The sequence below is a fragment of the Melospiza melodia genome, chromosome 7, assembly GCF_035770615.1.
Source record: "Melospiza melodia melodia isolate bMelMel2 chromosome 7, bMelMel2.pri, whole genome shotgun sequence".
NCBI classification, from domain to species: Eukaryota; Metazoa; Chordata; class Aves; order Passeriformes; family Passerellidae; genus Melospiza; species Melospiza melodia.
The window spans coordinates 27,822,395-27,838,402 of NC_086200.1; the positions used below are offsets into that span (position 1 = coordinate 27,822,395).

At 46.4% G+C, this 16,008-nt stretch overlaps 1 protein-coding gene across 1 annotated transcript in view; it reads left to right on the forward strand.

Moving 5' to 3' along the window:
• Positions 1-16,008, forward strand: part of ADAMTS10 (ADAM metallopeptidase with thrombospondin type 1 motif 10) — a 74,090-nt gene that overhangs the window by 37,175 nt on the left and 20,907 nt on the right. Inside the window, exons 8-14 of the mRNA XM_063160875.1 lie at positions 1,433-1,476; positions 3,359-3,464; positions 5,101-5,247; positions 7,126-7,267; positions 9,486-9,593; positions 13,499-13,644; positions 14,872-14,935. Of these exons, the coding sequence (XP_063016945.1) occupies positions 1,433-1,476; positions 3,359-3,464; positions 5,101-5,247; positions 7,126-7,267; positions 9,486-9,593; positions 13,499-13,644; positions 14,872-14,935 (757 nt within the window). The remainder of the gene's footprint in view (positions 1-1,432; positions 1,477-3,358; positions 3,465-5,100; positions 5,248-7,125; positions 7,268-9,485; positions 9,594-13,498; positions 13,645-14,871; positions 14,936-16,008) is intronic.

The following is a 16,008-nucleotide window of genomic DNA, read 5'->3' on the forward strand; positions in this document are numbered from 1 at the left end:
CTCCCCAGCTCTCAGCCTGGCCCCCTTCAGCCCAGATTTGCACACCCCAAATGTTGACCTTTGCAAGGAAATGAGAATATTCCCTCTCTAACCCAAACTGGTCTCATTTGGAGCTTCCACCTCTTCCTATTTTGAGGATGGTGTGTTTCCATCTGGAAGAAGTTTTTTCTCTTCTTATTTTACCTTTCCTTGTACAAAGAGAAGATTCCTTCATGCAATGGCTGGAAGTCGAGGCCAGGAGCAGAGGGAAGAGTCACCTTGAATCAACCCAGACTGGATTTGTTTGGAAAATTCTCAGTAAAGAACTGAAAAAAAAAATCACTTCGGCATTTTCATGAAACCACAGTGGGATTTGAAATAGAACATGTTTTCAAACTCAAATGTTTTCTTTATTTTTAGTTTGTTTTTAATAAGAATTTCATATGCCCCATCCCTGGCAGTGTCCAAGGCCAGGCTGGACAGGGCTTGGAGCACCCTGGCGTAGTGGAAGTTGTCCCTGCCGTGGCAGGGGGTGGAGTGAAATTATTTTTAAAGTCTTTTCCAACTCAGACCATGCTGGGATTCTGTGTTTCTCTGTTTGATTGATGCAATTTCCTGCAAGAGACCTGAGCTGGCAGAGCAGAGGTTGGCCCTGTCCTCTCCCCTCTGTGCCTGATGCCTCCCAGGAGTGCTGGGGAGCAGAGCTGGACCCACCCAAACCCAAAGAGCTCCAGGTCTGGCATAACCTTGGCATAATCTTGGACAAGGAATTACCTTGTCCCTGCTGATTTATGGAATCATTAAGGTTGAAAAAGGCCTCCAAGATCATCAAGTCCAACCTTTGACTGAATCCCCTTGCCCACTAAACCACATCCTGAAATGCCACATCTGCTGATGGTTTTAACACCTCCAGCAGTGGTGACTCCACCACTGCCCTGGGCAGCCCATTCCAATGCCTGACAATCCTTTCCATGAAGAAATTTTCCCTAAAATCTGATCTAAACCTCCCCTGTCACAGCTTGATGCTGTTTTCTCTCCTGTCCCGGTTCCCTGGAGAACAGCCCAAAGCCCCCGGCTGTCCCCTCCTGTCAGGAGCTGTGCAGAGCCACAAGGTCCCCCCTGAGCCTGCTTTGCTCCAGGCTGAGCCCCTTCCCAGCTCCCTCAGTCTCTCCTGGGGTTCCAGACCCTTCCCCAGCTCTGTTCCCTTCCCTGCTCATGTTCTACCACCACATTTCATTAAAACCAAACCTCTGACCTTGCTCAGCTCTGCCATTAAAACCCTCAGTGAATCTCAACCTGGGCAAAGTGAGTGCTGTCCTACCTGTCACCATTGGTATTTCCATCCCAGAATATTTCACGGGCTGGTTTGGAGTGGTTTGGATGTGAACACATGGGCAAAAGGACAACCCCCAAAATCAGAAATGTCCTTAATGCCACCTTCTCTCCTTCACAGGTACGACATTTGCATCTACAAGAACAAGCCCTGTGGCACCCTGGGTGAGTGGAAATCTGACACCCCCTCAGCAGCCCCCAGCAGCACACAGAACTTTGGGAATGTGATGAGGATGGGCTGTGCCACCCCTCTTCCAGCTGTGCCACTCCTTTTCCAGCTGTTCCATTCCCTTTCCAGCTGTGTCATTCCCTTTCCACCTGTGCTATCCCCATCCCACCTGTGTCATTCCCTTTCCACCTGTTCCATTCCCCTTTCCAGCTGTGCCATCCCTTTCCAGGTGTTCCATTCCCCTTTCCCAACTGTTCCATTCCCCTTCCAGCTCTCCATTCCCTTTCCAGCTGTTCCATCCCCATCCCACCTGTTCCATCCATTCCCACCTGTGCCATCCCCATCCCAGCTGTTCCATTCCCTTTCCAGCTGTTCCATCCCCATCCCAGCTGTGCCAGCCCCTTTCCCAACTCTTCCATTCCTTTTCCCAGCTGTGACTCCCTTTCCCACATTTTCCATCCATTCCCACCTGTGCCATCCCCATCCCACCTGTGCCATCCCTTTTCCCCCTGTGCCATCCTTTCCCACCTGTGCCATCCCTTCCCAGTGAAGTTGTAGCTCCTGTCCCAGTACCAGTCCAGTTCTTTCCAGCCTCCTGTCCCTTCTGTGAGCACTAATCCAGCAGCCCTGAGCTCAGCTGAGCCCTGGAACTCCTCCAGCTCCAGCTCCAGCCTGCTGATTAAGAACCACTCACATTTTTAGGGCTTGTCCATGGCCTGCTGGTGTTCCTGGCTAAGCAGAGAGAAATCTGACAGTTTTGTGATAACTGCAAAGGGAGTTTTTATTGTCACAGCCCTGTCTGGCTGCAGCTCCTCCTTTGTCTTGTCTTGGTCTAGACTGGGCAGGCAGGGAGGGATTTCTGCTCTTCATAACTGTGGGGAGAGCTGGTGGATCTCTGAGTGCTGGGATGGCTCAAATCATTCCCCTAGCACAGCCAGGCCCTTCCCTGGACTGGGGCAGGGGCACAGCTTGTGCAGAGGGAATTTGCTGTCACAATTCAGAGAGAATTTCAGCATCACCCAGTCCTCCAAATGAGCCATGCTGGATTCCTGGTGGGTGCCACGCAGAACCAAGTTTGGATCCTGGCTTGCTCAGCTCTCCCTGGCCAGATTCGAATGCCCCAGAGCTGGTGAAGCCCATGTGAGATTCCCTCACCAGGTTTGTGCCAAGGACTGCTCCCCTTTGCACTATTTGGGTACAAAATTCAGAGGATTTTTGGCATTTCTGAGCCTGTCACTCTTAATTCACCATCAGTGCTGAGTGACCATGTCCTGTAAGAGCCGTGAGTTCATCCCAAAGCCCAGTGCAATGCTGAGAAGGAACTGCTTAAAGTAGAAACAGGTGATCCCTCAGCTGGGAAATAATGTTCATTTACTCCAATGGTTTCAGAAAGCTGAACATTGCCTTATTAAGATATACTATATTACACTAATACTATACTAAATTACATACCGAAGAGATGTACACTAATTCTATACTAAATTACGTACTAAAGAGATACTACACTGGAGAATACTAAAGAAAAACCTGTGATGGTCTCCAGACAGTGGATCCAATTGGTCAAGAAATAAAACAACCTTCACCAGAGTCCAATTAACAAATCACTCTGGGTGAAAAATCTCCATAACACATTCCACATGTGCCAAACAACAGGCGCAGCAAGTAGAGATAAGAATTGTTTTCTCTTCTTTCTCTGAGCCCCTCACTGCCTTCCTGAGGGAAAATCCTTGGAGAAGTTGTGCCTGCTGCAGTGAAGAGGCTGCAGCCACAGATGCTCAGTGCTACAGAGCAACAAGCACATCAGGCAGCCGCAAACACCCCCAGGTCCCCTCAGCCACCCCGAGGTGGCCCTGTGTGACAGCTCTGTCCCCTCCCCAGGCCTGGCCCCCGTGGGGGGGATGTGTGAGCGGGAGAGGAGCTGCAGCATCAACGAGGACATCGGGCTGGCCACGGCCTTCACCATCGCCCACGAGATCGGCCACACGTGAGTGCAGCTCCTGCTGCTCTGGCCCTGCCACCAGGGGCTTGTTACAGATACATATGATCTATAATCTATTATAGATTATTATATATATATATATGCACAATATTATATATCCCTCACTATATAATATATTATGTAATTATTAATTACATATTATAGAATATATAACTTTATATAATATATATTATATATAATATATATTATATATATTATATTATAATATATTATATGTATAATATAATACAATGATATATAATTATAATATATATTATACCATTGTATATAATGGTATAATATATATTATAATTATATATCATTGTATTATATTATACATATAAAATATTATATTGTATTATACTATATATTATTATATAATGTTATATTATTATAGTATACATAATATGTAATACATAATATTATATAATATATCCAATATAATATATTATATCATTATTAATAATTGTATATTATAGAATATATAATTTTATATGTTTTATATACTATATTATATAAATATACTATATATATTATTTTATTATATATAATAATTATATATTTATATAAATATTATATTATATTATATTATATTATATTATATTATATTATATTATATTATATTATATTATATTATATTTTAATATAATATATAATATATATAATACATATTATATAATATATCCAATATTATGTAATGTATTATTATTATATAATATTGGCTTTTCGCAAATGTTAAAATGGATTCTATACATGTGGTTTTAAATTAACTTTGTTATAAAGATATTGTTTTATTTCTGTTGTTAATTAAGCTCAGTGAAATAGCTGATATAAATGTGCTTCTGTTAAAATGCCTGCTTGGTTGGGATAACATCCAATAAAAATATAACAAGGACACCTGTGCAGATCTGCCAACCATCAGCACTCGCTGACTGAAGGCAGCGAGGAACAAAAACTGGAGGTGATAAAAAAAGGACTAAAACAGCCAAGGAATACACCTGCTCTAAAATGTTGGATTCCAGGAGGAGCCATGCTAAACAGTTCTTGGAACATGTAAACTCATTTGGGGAAAAGTTTACGATGCATAAGGGTCTATAATATGCAAAGGGTTGATGTAATGGATAAGGTATTTAAGGGGTATCCGTGAGGATAATGGGGTGCTCTTGGCTGACTAATAACCTTTATAATAACTCAAGTAATAACCTTTGCTTTATGGTCATTGTCTGCTATGGTCCTTTATTAAACTTTTTAAATTCGCACAGGACAGTGAAGGTGCTTTTCCCAGGCTGAAAACCTTCCCTGTGGACCATCCAGGTGTGTCCAACCCCAGCTGGATGAATTTTCCCAATAACTGGGTCTTAGGGGAAAAAAAATCTGCAAGCTTTATTTCCTTATTGAGAAACACCTGTTTCATAAAGAAAGTTGAGTTTGCCATTAGACTATCAGTCATAAGACACATCAATGATCCAACACGAGGAATTTAAACAATTGAAAAAAATCACTTTTTTTACTTGAAACTGTTTGAGTGTTCTTGAGAGCTGTTGTTAAACTGTACAAAATGTTAGTTTGAGTATTTTTTTTAACATGAATAATGAAGGAGGAAGTAATTTTGCCCAAGGCTGTGTGCTGTGGTGCTCTCCAGGTTCGGCATGAACCACGACGGGGTCGGCAACAGCTGCGGCTCGCGGGGGCAGGAGACGGCCAAGCTGATGGCTGCCCACATCACCATGAAGACCAACCCCTTCGTGTGGTCCACCTGCAGCAGGGATTACATCACCAGCTTCCTGGAGTAAGGAATCCACCCCTCCCTGCCCTCCCTCCAGCTTCCCCCAGTCTCTTGTGAGGAGGGGGTAAAGCCAAAGCAAAGCCCCAAACCCCCCAGAACCTTCTGTCTTGTCTCCCAGAGTCTCTTTCCTTCCTTTAGACGTTTTTTCCTGCCTGTTGAACATCAAAACCCATTTATAATGTGGCTGGGATAGCTTTATTTATTATATTATTTATTATATATATATAGTATATTTTTATTTATTTTCATTTATTTATTATTCTCATGTCCAGAAACTTCACAAATAGATCAGTTCCCCAGAGGAAGAGTGGGGGAATTGCTGGAGTAAGGAATCCACCCCTCCCTGCCCTCCCTCCAGCCTCCCCCAGTCTCTTGTGAGGAGGGGGTAAAGCCAAAGCAAACACCCAAATCCCCCAAAACCTTCTGTCTTGTCTCCCACAGTCACATTCCTTCCTTCCTTTAGACTTTCCCATGTTTTTCCTGCCTGTTGAACATCTAAAACCATTTTTGTTGTGGCTGGAAGAGCTTTATTTATTTATTATATCATTTATTATGTATTGTATAAAAAATAAATAATATAATAACACATCCCCACTCCTCGTGCTCCGTGCTGGCCACCTCCAGCTCCCGGAGCCTCCAGTGGGACGTGGTGTGAGCAGGATTTGGGGCTGGGGGTGATGAAAGCAGCTTTAGGGGGAGCTCTGAGAGAAGCAAGGAAAGGGGAGGGAAAGGCATTTCTGGCTGAATTTGCATGTTTCCTACAAAGCTCGGGCAAGCAGGAGGTTGGGCTTGGAGAGGGAGGCTGGGGGATCACAGCTGGGTGGGGGACCAGCACCTCTGCCCACACAGTGCCCACCTGGGCACACCTGCCTGGGCACTCACCTTGGGGACAACCTGGGCTGGCAATGCCCTGCAGAACAGCTGGAGCTGTGCCAGGCCTTGGCATGGAGCTCAGGGCAAGGTTCTGCCCCCCGAGGCTGCTGGGCACTGCCCAGGCTGCCCAGGGAATGGTGCCAAGGCTGCCAGAGCTCCAGGAGCTCCCAGGGCTGCTCAGGGTGAGGGTGTTGGGGTGGCTGTGCAGGGACAGGGGCTGCACTGATCATCCCTGAGGGTCCCTTCCAGCTCAGGATGTTCAGTTGGGCACCTCTGTCCACCTCTGCCCAGTGATGATGCCATCTGGGAATTTTAAGAGCTGTGATAATTTTCAGTAAGTGGAGATGATCCCTTTGGGTGCCTCCCAGCTCAGGATGTTCCAGGTTTCTATGAACCCTCAGATCAACACTTCCAGAGTTACCTCAGAACCAGGATGTTCTTCCCAGCCTGGGAAGGATTTCAGAGCACTTTCCACACCCAGAGCAGACCCAAATTTATCCCCTCAAGCAGCCAAGCTCTGTGATGGTGTTCACAAGGGTTCTTGGATGAGGGAAGAGATGAGGATCTGACTCCATGTTTCAGAAGGCTTCATTTATTATTTTATGATATATATTACATTAAAACTGTACTAAAAGAATAGAAGAAAGGATTTCATCAGAAGGCTAGTGAAGAATAGAATAGAAAGGAATGATAACAAAGGTTTGTGGCTCGACTCTCTGTCTGAGCCAGATAAGCTGTGATTAGCCATTAATTAGAAACAACAAATGTAAGTCAATCAAAGATCCACCTGTTGCATTCCACAGCAGCAGATAACCATTGTTTACATTTTTTTCCCGAGGCCTCTGAGCTTCTCAGGAGGCAAAATCCTAAGGAAAGGATTTTCCATAAAAGACGTCTGCGACAAAGTTCAGCCCAGCAAAGCCAGGACTAACACCTGCTGCTCCCCCACCTCAGCTTCTCTCTCTCCCCTCATCTTTCTCAGCTCTGATTGTCCCCCTGTGTTTCCAGCTCGGGGATGGGACTGTGCCTGAACAACGCTCCTCCCAAGCAGGATTTCATCTACCCCACGGTGGCCCCGGGCCAGGCCTACGATGCCGACGAGCAGTGCCGCTTCCAGTACGGAGTCAAATCCCGCCAGTGTAAATACGGGGTAGAGAGCCTTCCTGCTTTACTATCGGTTCCAGGGCTGTGGGAGGGGGCGTGGGGCAAGGAGAGGTCCATGGGGCTGTGCCTGCTGCCCACATCTGTCGTTGGCCCCCTTAGAAATGGAGGGATGGGGCTATTTTCAAGCTAAGAACGATTTATTGCTCAGATGAACATCAGGCTCAGAGGATGTGAGATTTTAGAGCAGCGAGCAGTCAGCCATAGCTCTAAGTGGTTTCATTACAAGACAATATATAACTTTCTAAACCAATAGACAGTTGCCACAGAACTTATTTTGCTTTTCTAACCTATCACCTTTACTTCTGCTGCACTGTGGATGCTTTTGTCCAGTGGCTTCTGTCTCACTTGCACACACATGCTTCTATTATAACTTCTAAACTCTTAACTTATTCTATACAACCACACCCTTATAAACCCTTCAGCATCTTATCAATACATTTTCCTACATTATAAACCCTTCACCATGTTATCAACAGTTTCCTACATTATAAACCCTTCAGCATCTTAGCAATACAGTTTCCTACATTATAAATCTTTCACCATCTTATCAATACATTTTCCTACATTATAAACCCTTCACCATCTTACCAATAGTTTCTTACTTACAACCCTTATTTATTTCTGCTTAATGTCTATGTATTGTATTTTTACATCAATCCAAGTTTCTTCCAAGATCAAACCCTCCTGTGACTGTGGAAGTTTCATTATAAACCCTTCACTATATTATCAATACATTTTCCTACATTATAAACCCTTCACCATCTTATCAATAGTTTCTCACTTAAAGCTAATTCTTACTTATAACTATAGGAACATAAATTTATGATTTTTCTGCTTAATGCCTGTGTATTGTATTTTTACATCAATCCAAGCTTCTTCCAAGGCTGCAGATCAAACCCTCCTGTGTTTGTGGAAGTTTCATTATAAACCCTTCACCATCTTATCTTATGCCACAATAAAACTCCAGGAAGTTTTATTTATTTATTTTATCCCAGCAGTCCCATCCTGTTTGTGAAAAACCACAACACAGATAAGGACAGGTGGGATTAGCTCAGGTGTCACCAAGGTGACACAAAGGAGAGGTGGCATGGGCTGGCTGGAGTCAGCTCTGCCATCTGAGCCTGAGGAACCTCCACAGCCAGAAGGGGTTTTTTGAGCCTTAAATGTTAAAATTTTAGGAGATTTGATGTTACAGTCCCCTCTAAATCAGTTTAAAAGTGGAGTAAGTTCATTATTTGTAATTTTTAAAATAGATCTGATTTAATTGATTTCTCTTAAAAGCTGTTGTAAATCTTGTAAGGTGTTGATATTGGTTTGAACTTGTATTTTCTGTGGGTTGATTGTTCTGTTGGATTAGCAGGGGTTTTTTTTGACTTAGACATGGGATAACTTACTGGCATTTTAAAAGCTTTTAATCTATTTTTAGTCTCATGAGAAGGGTGAAATTATATGGATAATTTATATTTAATATAAATATAGAGGAATAATATAAAATTATTATATTATATCATATCATATTATATTATATATTATATTTAATATATAAAATAATATAGAAATATATAATATATAACATTATATCTAATCTAGATAAATAATATATAAATCATAATATATATTATATTATGTATAATATATAACTTAATATAACATTATAATTTATGTTATTACTATCAGAAGCTATTTCTTAATTACAATATATTATAAGCATTTCTTGGCTTATCAGTTTTTGCTACACTATATTGTAAATACTTTAAAGCTAATTATTTTAAATTACTCTTTGTGATCTTACTACAATGTATTTTTATAGTTCTATTTTTCTGAAGTATACTCTTTTCTGTAAGCTCATCCTCTGAAACTTGTTCCTAGTTCAATTTTTTCCTCCACAAGGAAGGAAAAAATTAAACTAGGAAAAACTAAACTAGAAAAATTAAAACTAGAAAAAAAACTTAAACTAGAAAAAAATAAACTTTGCTTAGGTGCTCATGCTTAGTTTGCAAGTGCAGAGCAGGGGACAGGGGACAGCTCTCAGTGGCTTTGGTGTGGCTGCAGCTGGCAGGGTTTGACCTCACACTGTCCCCACCATGCTGAAGACACTCGGTGTCCCCATGTCCCCGTGTCCCACCCAGCCGGTGCCTCCCTGGCACAAGCCAATCCTAATCTGGGTTTTGTTTCTTTGCCTCTCCCTTCCTCCCCATCTGCAGGAAGTGTGCAGTGAGCTCTGGTGTCTGAGCAAAAGCAACCGCTGCATCACCAACAGCATCCCCGCAGCCGAGGGCACCATCTGCCAAACCAACACCATCGACAAGGGGGTAAGGCAGCCCTGGGCACTGCAGGCAGCTGGCAGGGATGGGCTGGGTCCCTTTTCCAGCAAAAATGGGATTATTGTTTGTGCTGGGGATGCGGGGTTGGTTTGGGAGCACCCAGCAGCCAGCCCAGCCTTGACCCCATAGGGCAGAGCTGCCCTTGGAGGGAGGCTGGGATGGGCCAAGGAGCTCAGAAATCACCCCAAGGTCCAGCTCAGAACTCAGCTTGTACAGGGCTAGAATGTGGAATGTGGAGTATGGAATATGGAATGTGGAATGTGGAGTATGGAATATGGAATGTGGAAAGTGGAATATGGAATACGGAAAGTGGAATATGGAATATGGAGAGTGGAAAGTGGAATGTGGAATATGGAGAGTGGAGAGTGGAATATGGAATATGGAAAATAGAATGTGGAGAGTGGAATATGAAAAGTGGAATGTGGGATGTGATATATGGAATGTGGAAAGTGGAATGTGGAGTGTGGAATATGGAATGTCATATATGGAATATGGAATGTGGAAAGAGGAATGTGGAATATGGGAAATAGAATGTGGAAAGTGGAATGTGAAAAGTGGAGTGTGGAATATAAAATGGGGAATGTAGAATGTGGAAAGTGGAATACGGAATGGGAAATCCCTACTCCAGCAAAATCCTCCTTGGTGCCACCCCTGAGGCACAGCAAGGTGACCTCAAGTAGCTGTGGCAGCTCAGGCTCTGCTGCCCATCCCAGTTTCTGTCACTGAAACTGAACCTGTTTAACATTTCCTGGATAACCTCAGACAGGGCACACTGCTCCTGAAAGGCAGCAAGTTTTCCATGGATTGGAAATTTCCTCCTTCTTCTTCAGGAGGAACAGAATGTCATGGAATGCCATGTCCTTAAATGAACACCTTGTCCTCAGGTCTCCTGGGATCTCCTGGCTGGTCTGAGAAAAGGGATTTTTTTTCCCCCCAGATTTTTGCTTTCAGAGGAACTTGGGAAAAACTGGCTATGATGAAACTTTGTTTTTTTTACCCTCAGCTGGGAGGAGAGGGCAGGATTTTCCCTGACCATGAATTTTGCCTTGACTGCTTCACTCCCTGCTCCTCCTACACCCATTTTCCCCAGTACAAAGTGAATGCACTGCTCAGACAAAGAGCCTTTGCACACGGAAACAATGGAGAATCAGGGCTGGGACATTCTCCATTCCACTAGAAAAAAAGTAATTCCCAAGAAACATTTCAAATCCTTAGGAAGCTGGAGGAGTTGGTGTGCATGGCTCTGACAAATCCATGATTATTTTCATTTTAGTTCTGCTGGGAACTGGGGCAGAGAGCAGCAGACAGCTCCTGGGGCTGCACATCCCTCCTGCTGCACACTCACAGGGATTATGGCATTTTTTCCCTCCTAGTCATGGCTTTTTCCCAGCTTTTCCCACTTTTCAATATCCTTTTCCCTCACTTTGTGGCTGTTTTTTTACCAGACTTCTTCAAAAGCCTTGAGGGAAGGGAAATGAAGCAGTCACAGCCCCCAGGATTTGTGGGACCTGCTCCCTGTGAGGATTCTGGCTCCCTTTGAACCCCCAGTTACCTCCCTGTGCTTACCCTTTTGGATCCATTCATTATTTAGAAGTGATTTGATGGCCTTGGGTGGAAGAAGATATTTTTATATTAAGAAGAATACACTTTTATATTAAGTTTCTGTATTGTTCCCAGCTGGAGCTGCTGGGGTGAGCCCCAGACCTCAGCCCTTGGCTGGAGCAGCTCTCCAAGGTCTTCCCTGGCTTCTCCCTTTGCCCTGGGGAGAGCAGACAGAAAGATCAGGGAATTTAAAGTATGAAATATTAAAGGAGAGGGAAAATTCCTGTGCTCTGCCAGCCAGTGTGGGGGAAGGCTGAGCCAAGCTCTGCTGTGCCCACATCCCAAACCTCTGGGAATTTCCTCCTCCCAGATCCTTTTTTTTTTTTTAATAATCAATCTCCTGTGGTTGTTAAGGCTTCACCTGTCTTACCCCAAGAACCCACAGGGGCATTTTTTTCCTCCTTTTTCCCAGTTTTTCCCACTTTTAATCATCCCTTTCCCCCAACTTTGTAACTGCTTTTTAACCAGGGTTGTTCAGAGGGAAGGGAAGGGAAGGGAAGGGAAGGGAAGGGAAGGGAAGGGAAGGGAAGGGAAGGGAAGGGAAGGGAAGGGAAGGGAAGGGAAGGGAAGGGAAGGGAAGGGAAGGGAAGGGAAGGGAAGGGAAGGGAAGGGAAGGGAAGGGAAGGGAAGGGAAGGGGCCCCAGGGTTTATTGAAGCTATTCCCAGGCTGTGGGAATATTGTGGAGTATCTCCTCCACATGGGATCCCCCTTTGGAGAGGCTCCGGTGCTCCCAGGGATCATGAGCTGGGATTCCTGGGAAGCCACCGTGCATTTTTCCCGGCTGCCCATGCAGAGCTGGCTCGGGAGGAGCAGGGAGAGGCTGTGCCAGCAGCTCCAGGGTGGGTTCCCAGCCCCTGGAAGGAGCACACAGAGCTTTCTTCCTTCCTGGGATTATCTGAGCCCCCGGGGCTCCGTGTCCGGCACCGCGCCCGGGCGGCTCTGGCACCGTCCCACCCTCCCATGCTGGGGACTCCAGGGGCTGTGGGACAAGTGCCAGGCATGAGGGAAATATTTCATAGGCAAATTTCCATGAGCATCTGTCTCCCAGTAGGACGGGGACAGGATTCTTTAAGGATCCTCAGCAGAACGATGACACAACAACGCTGATATTACAATTTAAACTTTATTTGAACTCGAGCTCTTTGCTGATCTGGACATTTTGGGCACACAAACCACACAAACCTGAGCTCTCAGTACAAACAAAACTCACTCTGTCCTGGCAGTGGTTGTGGCCATGTCCCCCAGGGATCCTGGCCCTGCCAAGCAGCAGCAGCTCCAACCCAAGATCACCTGGAACTCTGCCGAGGGTTTTTATAGGAAATCTTTAGAGAAGAATCTTTAGAAAAGAATCCCTAACTGGTTTGGGTTGAGAGGGACCTTAAACCTCATCCATGGGCAGGGACACCTTCCACAGCCCAGGGTGCTCCAAGCCCCAATGTCCAACCTGGCCTTGGACACTTCCATGGATCCAGGGGCAGCCACAGCTGCTCTGGGCAACGTTTGGGATGTGACCCCTTGCCAGTGGATGGTGCCACAGCGGCTGGGGACACTGATTCCACTGACTCCAAGGAGAGGCAAGCACCCTTTGCCTTGGAGAACTGAGCAGCTCCAAGCTCAAATTCCTCAGGACTAAAGCAGATCCCAGCCCTGCACTGGCCCCATGGAGGTTCTGGCAGGAGGATCCCCCCCAAGATGTGCAGGATGTCTCTGCTTCAGCCCACATGTCTGAAGAATGAGTTTGGACTCTTCAGTTTTCGGTCTTGAAGTTGTTTATTAATTCTTATCTATAAAATTTTCTTTCTGCCCAGCCGAGGTCTGCTCAGCAGGGCAGCCACAGGCACTCTCTGTGTTGTCCTTTTATACTACAAACTACATATAACATATTTACACTTAATTCCTAATACCCATCACCTATGTTAGACAGTGCACTTCTACTCTAAACCAATCCCAAAGGGCCAACATCACTGCAGAAAATGGAGAACAAAAAGAAGAAGAAGAAGAACTGGGCATGCCCAAGTTCCTCCATCTTGTCCCCATAACTCCCATTCTAAAAAGCCTAAAATCTACATTTTCACCCTGTGATCATTTTATTATTATACTATTTAAACTTCTGTGACTTTCAGGTCCCCATACAAAGCTGGTAACTTGCTCCAGGGGTCAAAATCAAATCTGCAGGTGCTCTGGGCTGCGTGCCTGGCGGGGTGCTCAGCAACTCTGGACACCTGGAGGGATGCACTGAATTCTGATAGGGTCCCATTGCCGAGGTGTCCCAAGCTCTGTGTCCCCGCAGTGGTGCTACAAGAGGGAGTGCGTGCCCTTCGGGACGCGGCCGGAGGGCGTGGACGGAGCCTGGGGCTCGTGGTCATCGTGGGGCGAGTGCAGCCGGACGTGCGGCGGCGGCGTCTCCTCGTCCGTGCGCCACTGCGACAGCCCCAGGTACGCGGGGGTCACTCGTGGGCTGGGATCAGGGCAGGAACAGGAGAGGGGCGGGATGGTAGAAAAGGCGAAGAAGGGTTTATTGAAAAGAACCGCACCGTTTTTATAGAGCGGTACAATAGATTCTATTCTATCGGCTAGCTAACAGAAACATCTTTCTCACGCGCTGTCCTCGAGTGTTGGGGAAGATGAAACAGGAAAGCCTTGTAAATATGATTGTCTGGCAAAAGATTTTGAGAATATAGAAACTATAAGCGAGATTGAAATGAAAGCAAGCTTTGAGATCCCTCAGTTACTGAACAACTGGAAAACAATGGTGTGGCTGGCTGAAGGTAATCCCCTTTTGATGGAACAACACCCTCTGCTTGCAGGCAGCTCCAAGGGTCAGAGCAGACCCTGCCAGCTTGGCAGAAGGGGCCCAAAGAGGAGTTTTTAGGGTTTGAAATGTAACACAGTGTGGCAATGTAGTGATTCTTATAGGCTGTATGTGAATGTTATAAGATTTGTATATTGTACTAGATTGGTTAGTGAGAATTAGAATATTCAACACAGAAGATTTATTGTATTGGAATGGGAACCTCACTCTCTTACCCTTTTACTCTCTTACCCTCTCATCTTCTTTACCACTCTGTCTCTCTTGGGCCTGCTCTGAGCTGTGCCTGGCAGCTCCCAGCAGGGCCCTGCACCCAGGCCCTTTGCAATAAACCCCAAGTTCCATTACCTGGCTTCAGAGATCTCTCGTCTCCATCCGTCCCCACCGTCCTACCCCCCAACACTCCTGCACTTGAGAGGAACAGAAAAGTAAAGTAGAAAAACACCACCTGCAAATTGTTTATAGTCAACAAGTAATCACATCTTTCCAGCTCCATAAAACTTCTCCCAAGCCACTGTGAGAAATGCTCGCCATTTCTCTCTGTCTGTCCCATGGCATCCACACATGGGGGTGGCCCTGTCACCACAGCCCTGCCGTGTCCCCAACCCTTTGTGTCTGTGGGGAGGCACATCCAGGTGCCTGTGGTGCCTTGCGAAGGCTGAGCTAGAGCAGAGGCTGGATGGATGGGGAGTCGTAACTTCTTTTTGCCAGGGTTGGGATTAAATGCATGTGGTATTTCTTGTTGGGACTCAGATGTTTATCAGTTCTTATCTACGTCACAGTCTCACAAACCATGTGAGAGTCTTCTTGTCTATCTATGTCACAGTCTCACAAACCTCCTTCCTCTTTGGCAGGCCCACCATCGGAGGGAAGTACTGCCTGGGAGAGAGGAAACGCTACCGCTCCTGCAACACTGATGTGAGTGGGGCAGCGGGGATGGGAGGGATGGAGGGATGGAGGAGGGGGATCTGCCCTGTCCAGGGTGGGATCAGCCCTGTCCAGGGGGATCTGCCCTGTGCAGGTTGGGATCAGCCCTCTCCAAATGGGATCTGCCCTATCCGGGTTGGGATCTGCCCTGTCTGGATTGGGATGAGCCCTCTTTGGATGGATGAGCCCTGTCTGGATTGGGATGAGCCCTGTCCAGATTGGGTTGAGCCCTCTCCAGGTTGAATGAGCCCTGTCTGGATTGGGTTGAGCCCTCTCCAAATGGGATCAGCCCTGTCCAGGTGGGATGAGCCCTGTCAGGGTTGAATGAGCACTATCCAGATGGGATGAGCCTTCTCCAACTGGGATAAGCCCTCTCCAGGTGGGATCAGCCCTATCCAGGTCAGATGAGCCCCAGTCAGACTAAATGAGCCCTCTCATTGGGATGAGCTGTGTCTCAGTAGGATGAGCCCTCTCTGGTGGGGATGAGCCCTGTTGGAATTGGGTTGAGCCCTTTCCAAATGGGATCAGCCCTGTCTGGGTTGGGATCAGCCCTGTCTCAGTAGGATGAGCCCTCTCTGGTGGGGATGAGCTGTGTCTCAGTGGGATGAGCCCTCTCCCAGTAGGATGAGCTCTTTCCAGATGGGATGAGCCCTCCCCAAGTGGGATGAGCCCTGTCCAGTTTGAGTTGAGCCCTCTCCGGGTTGAATGAGCCCAGTCCAGATGGGATGAGCCTTCTCCAACTGGGATGAGCCCTCTCTGGTTGGGATCAGCCCTCTGTGGTCAGGATCAGCCCTGCCCAGGTGGGATGAGCCCTCTCCACCCAGCTGCGGGGTTCTCTGTGCAGCCGTGGGAGGAAGAGGAGGAGGAGGAGGAGGAGGAGGCAGGGCGGGGTGAGCCGGCAGCGATCCCGCAATGGGGAATTCCGGGCAGGACCAGGCAGGTGTGGGAGCCGGCTCCGGGGGCGGGGGGGCTGCACGGACCTGCGGGGCTTCGGCATCCAGAGGGGCCCAAAGATAAGGAGGGAAAGGAGGGGAGAGGGAGAATTCCAGCTCTGCTTCTCCCAG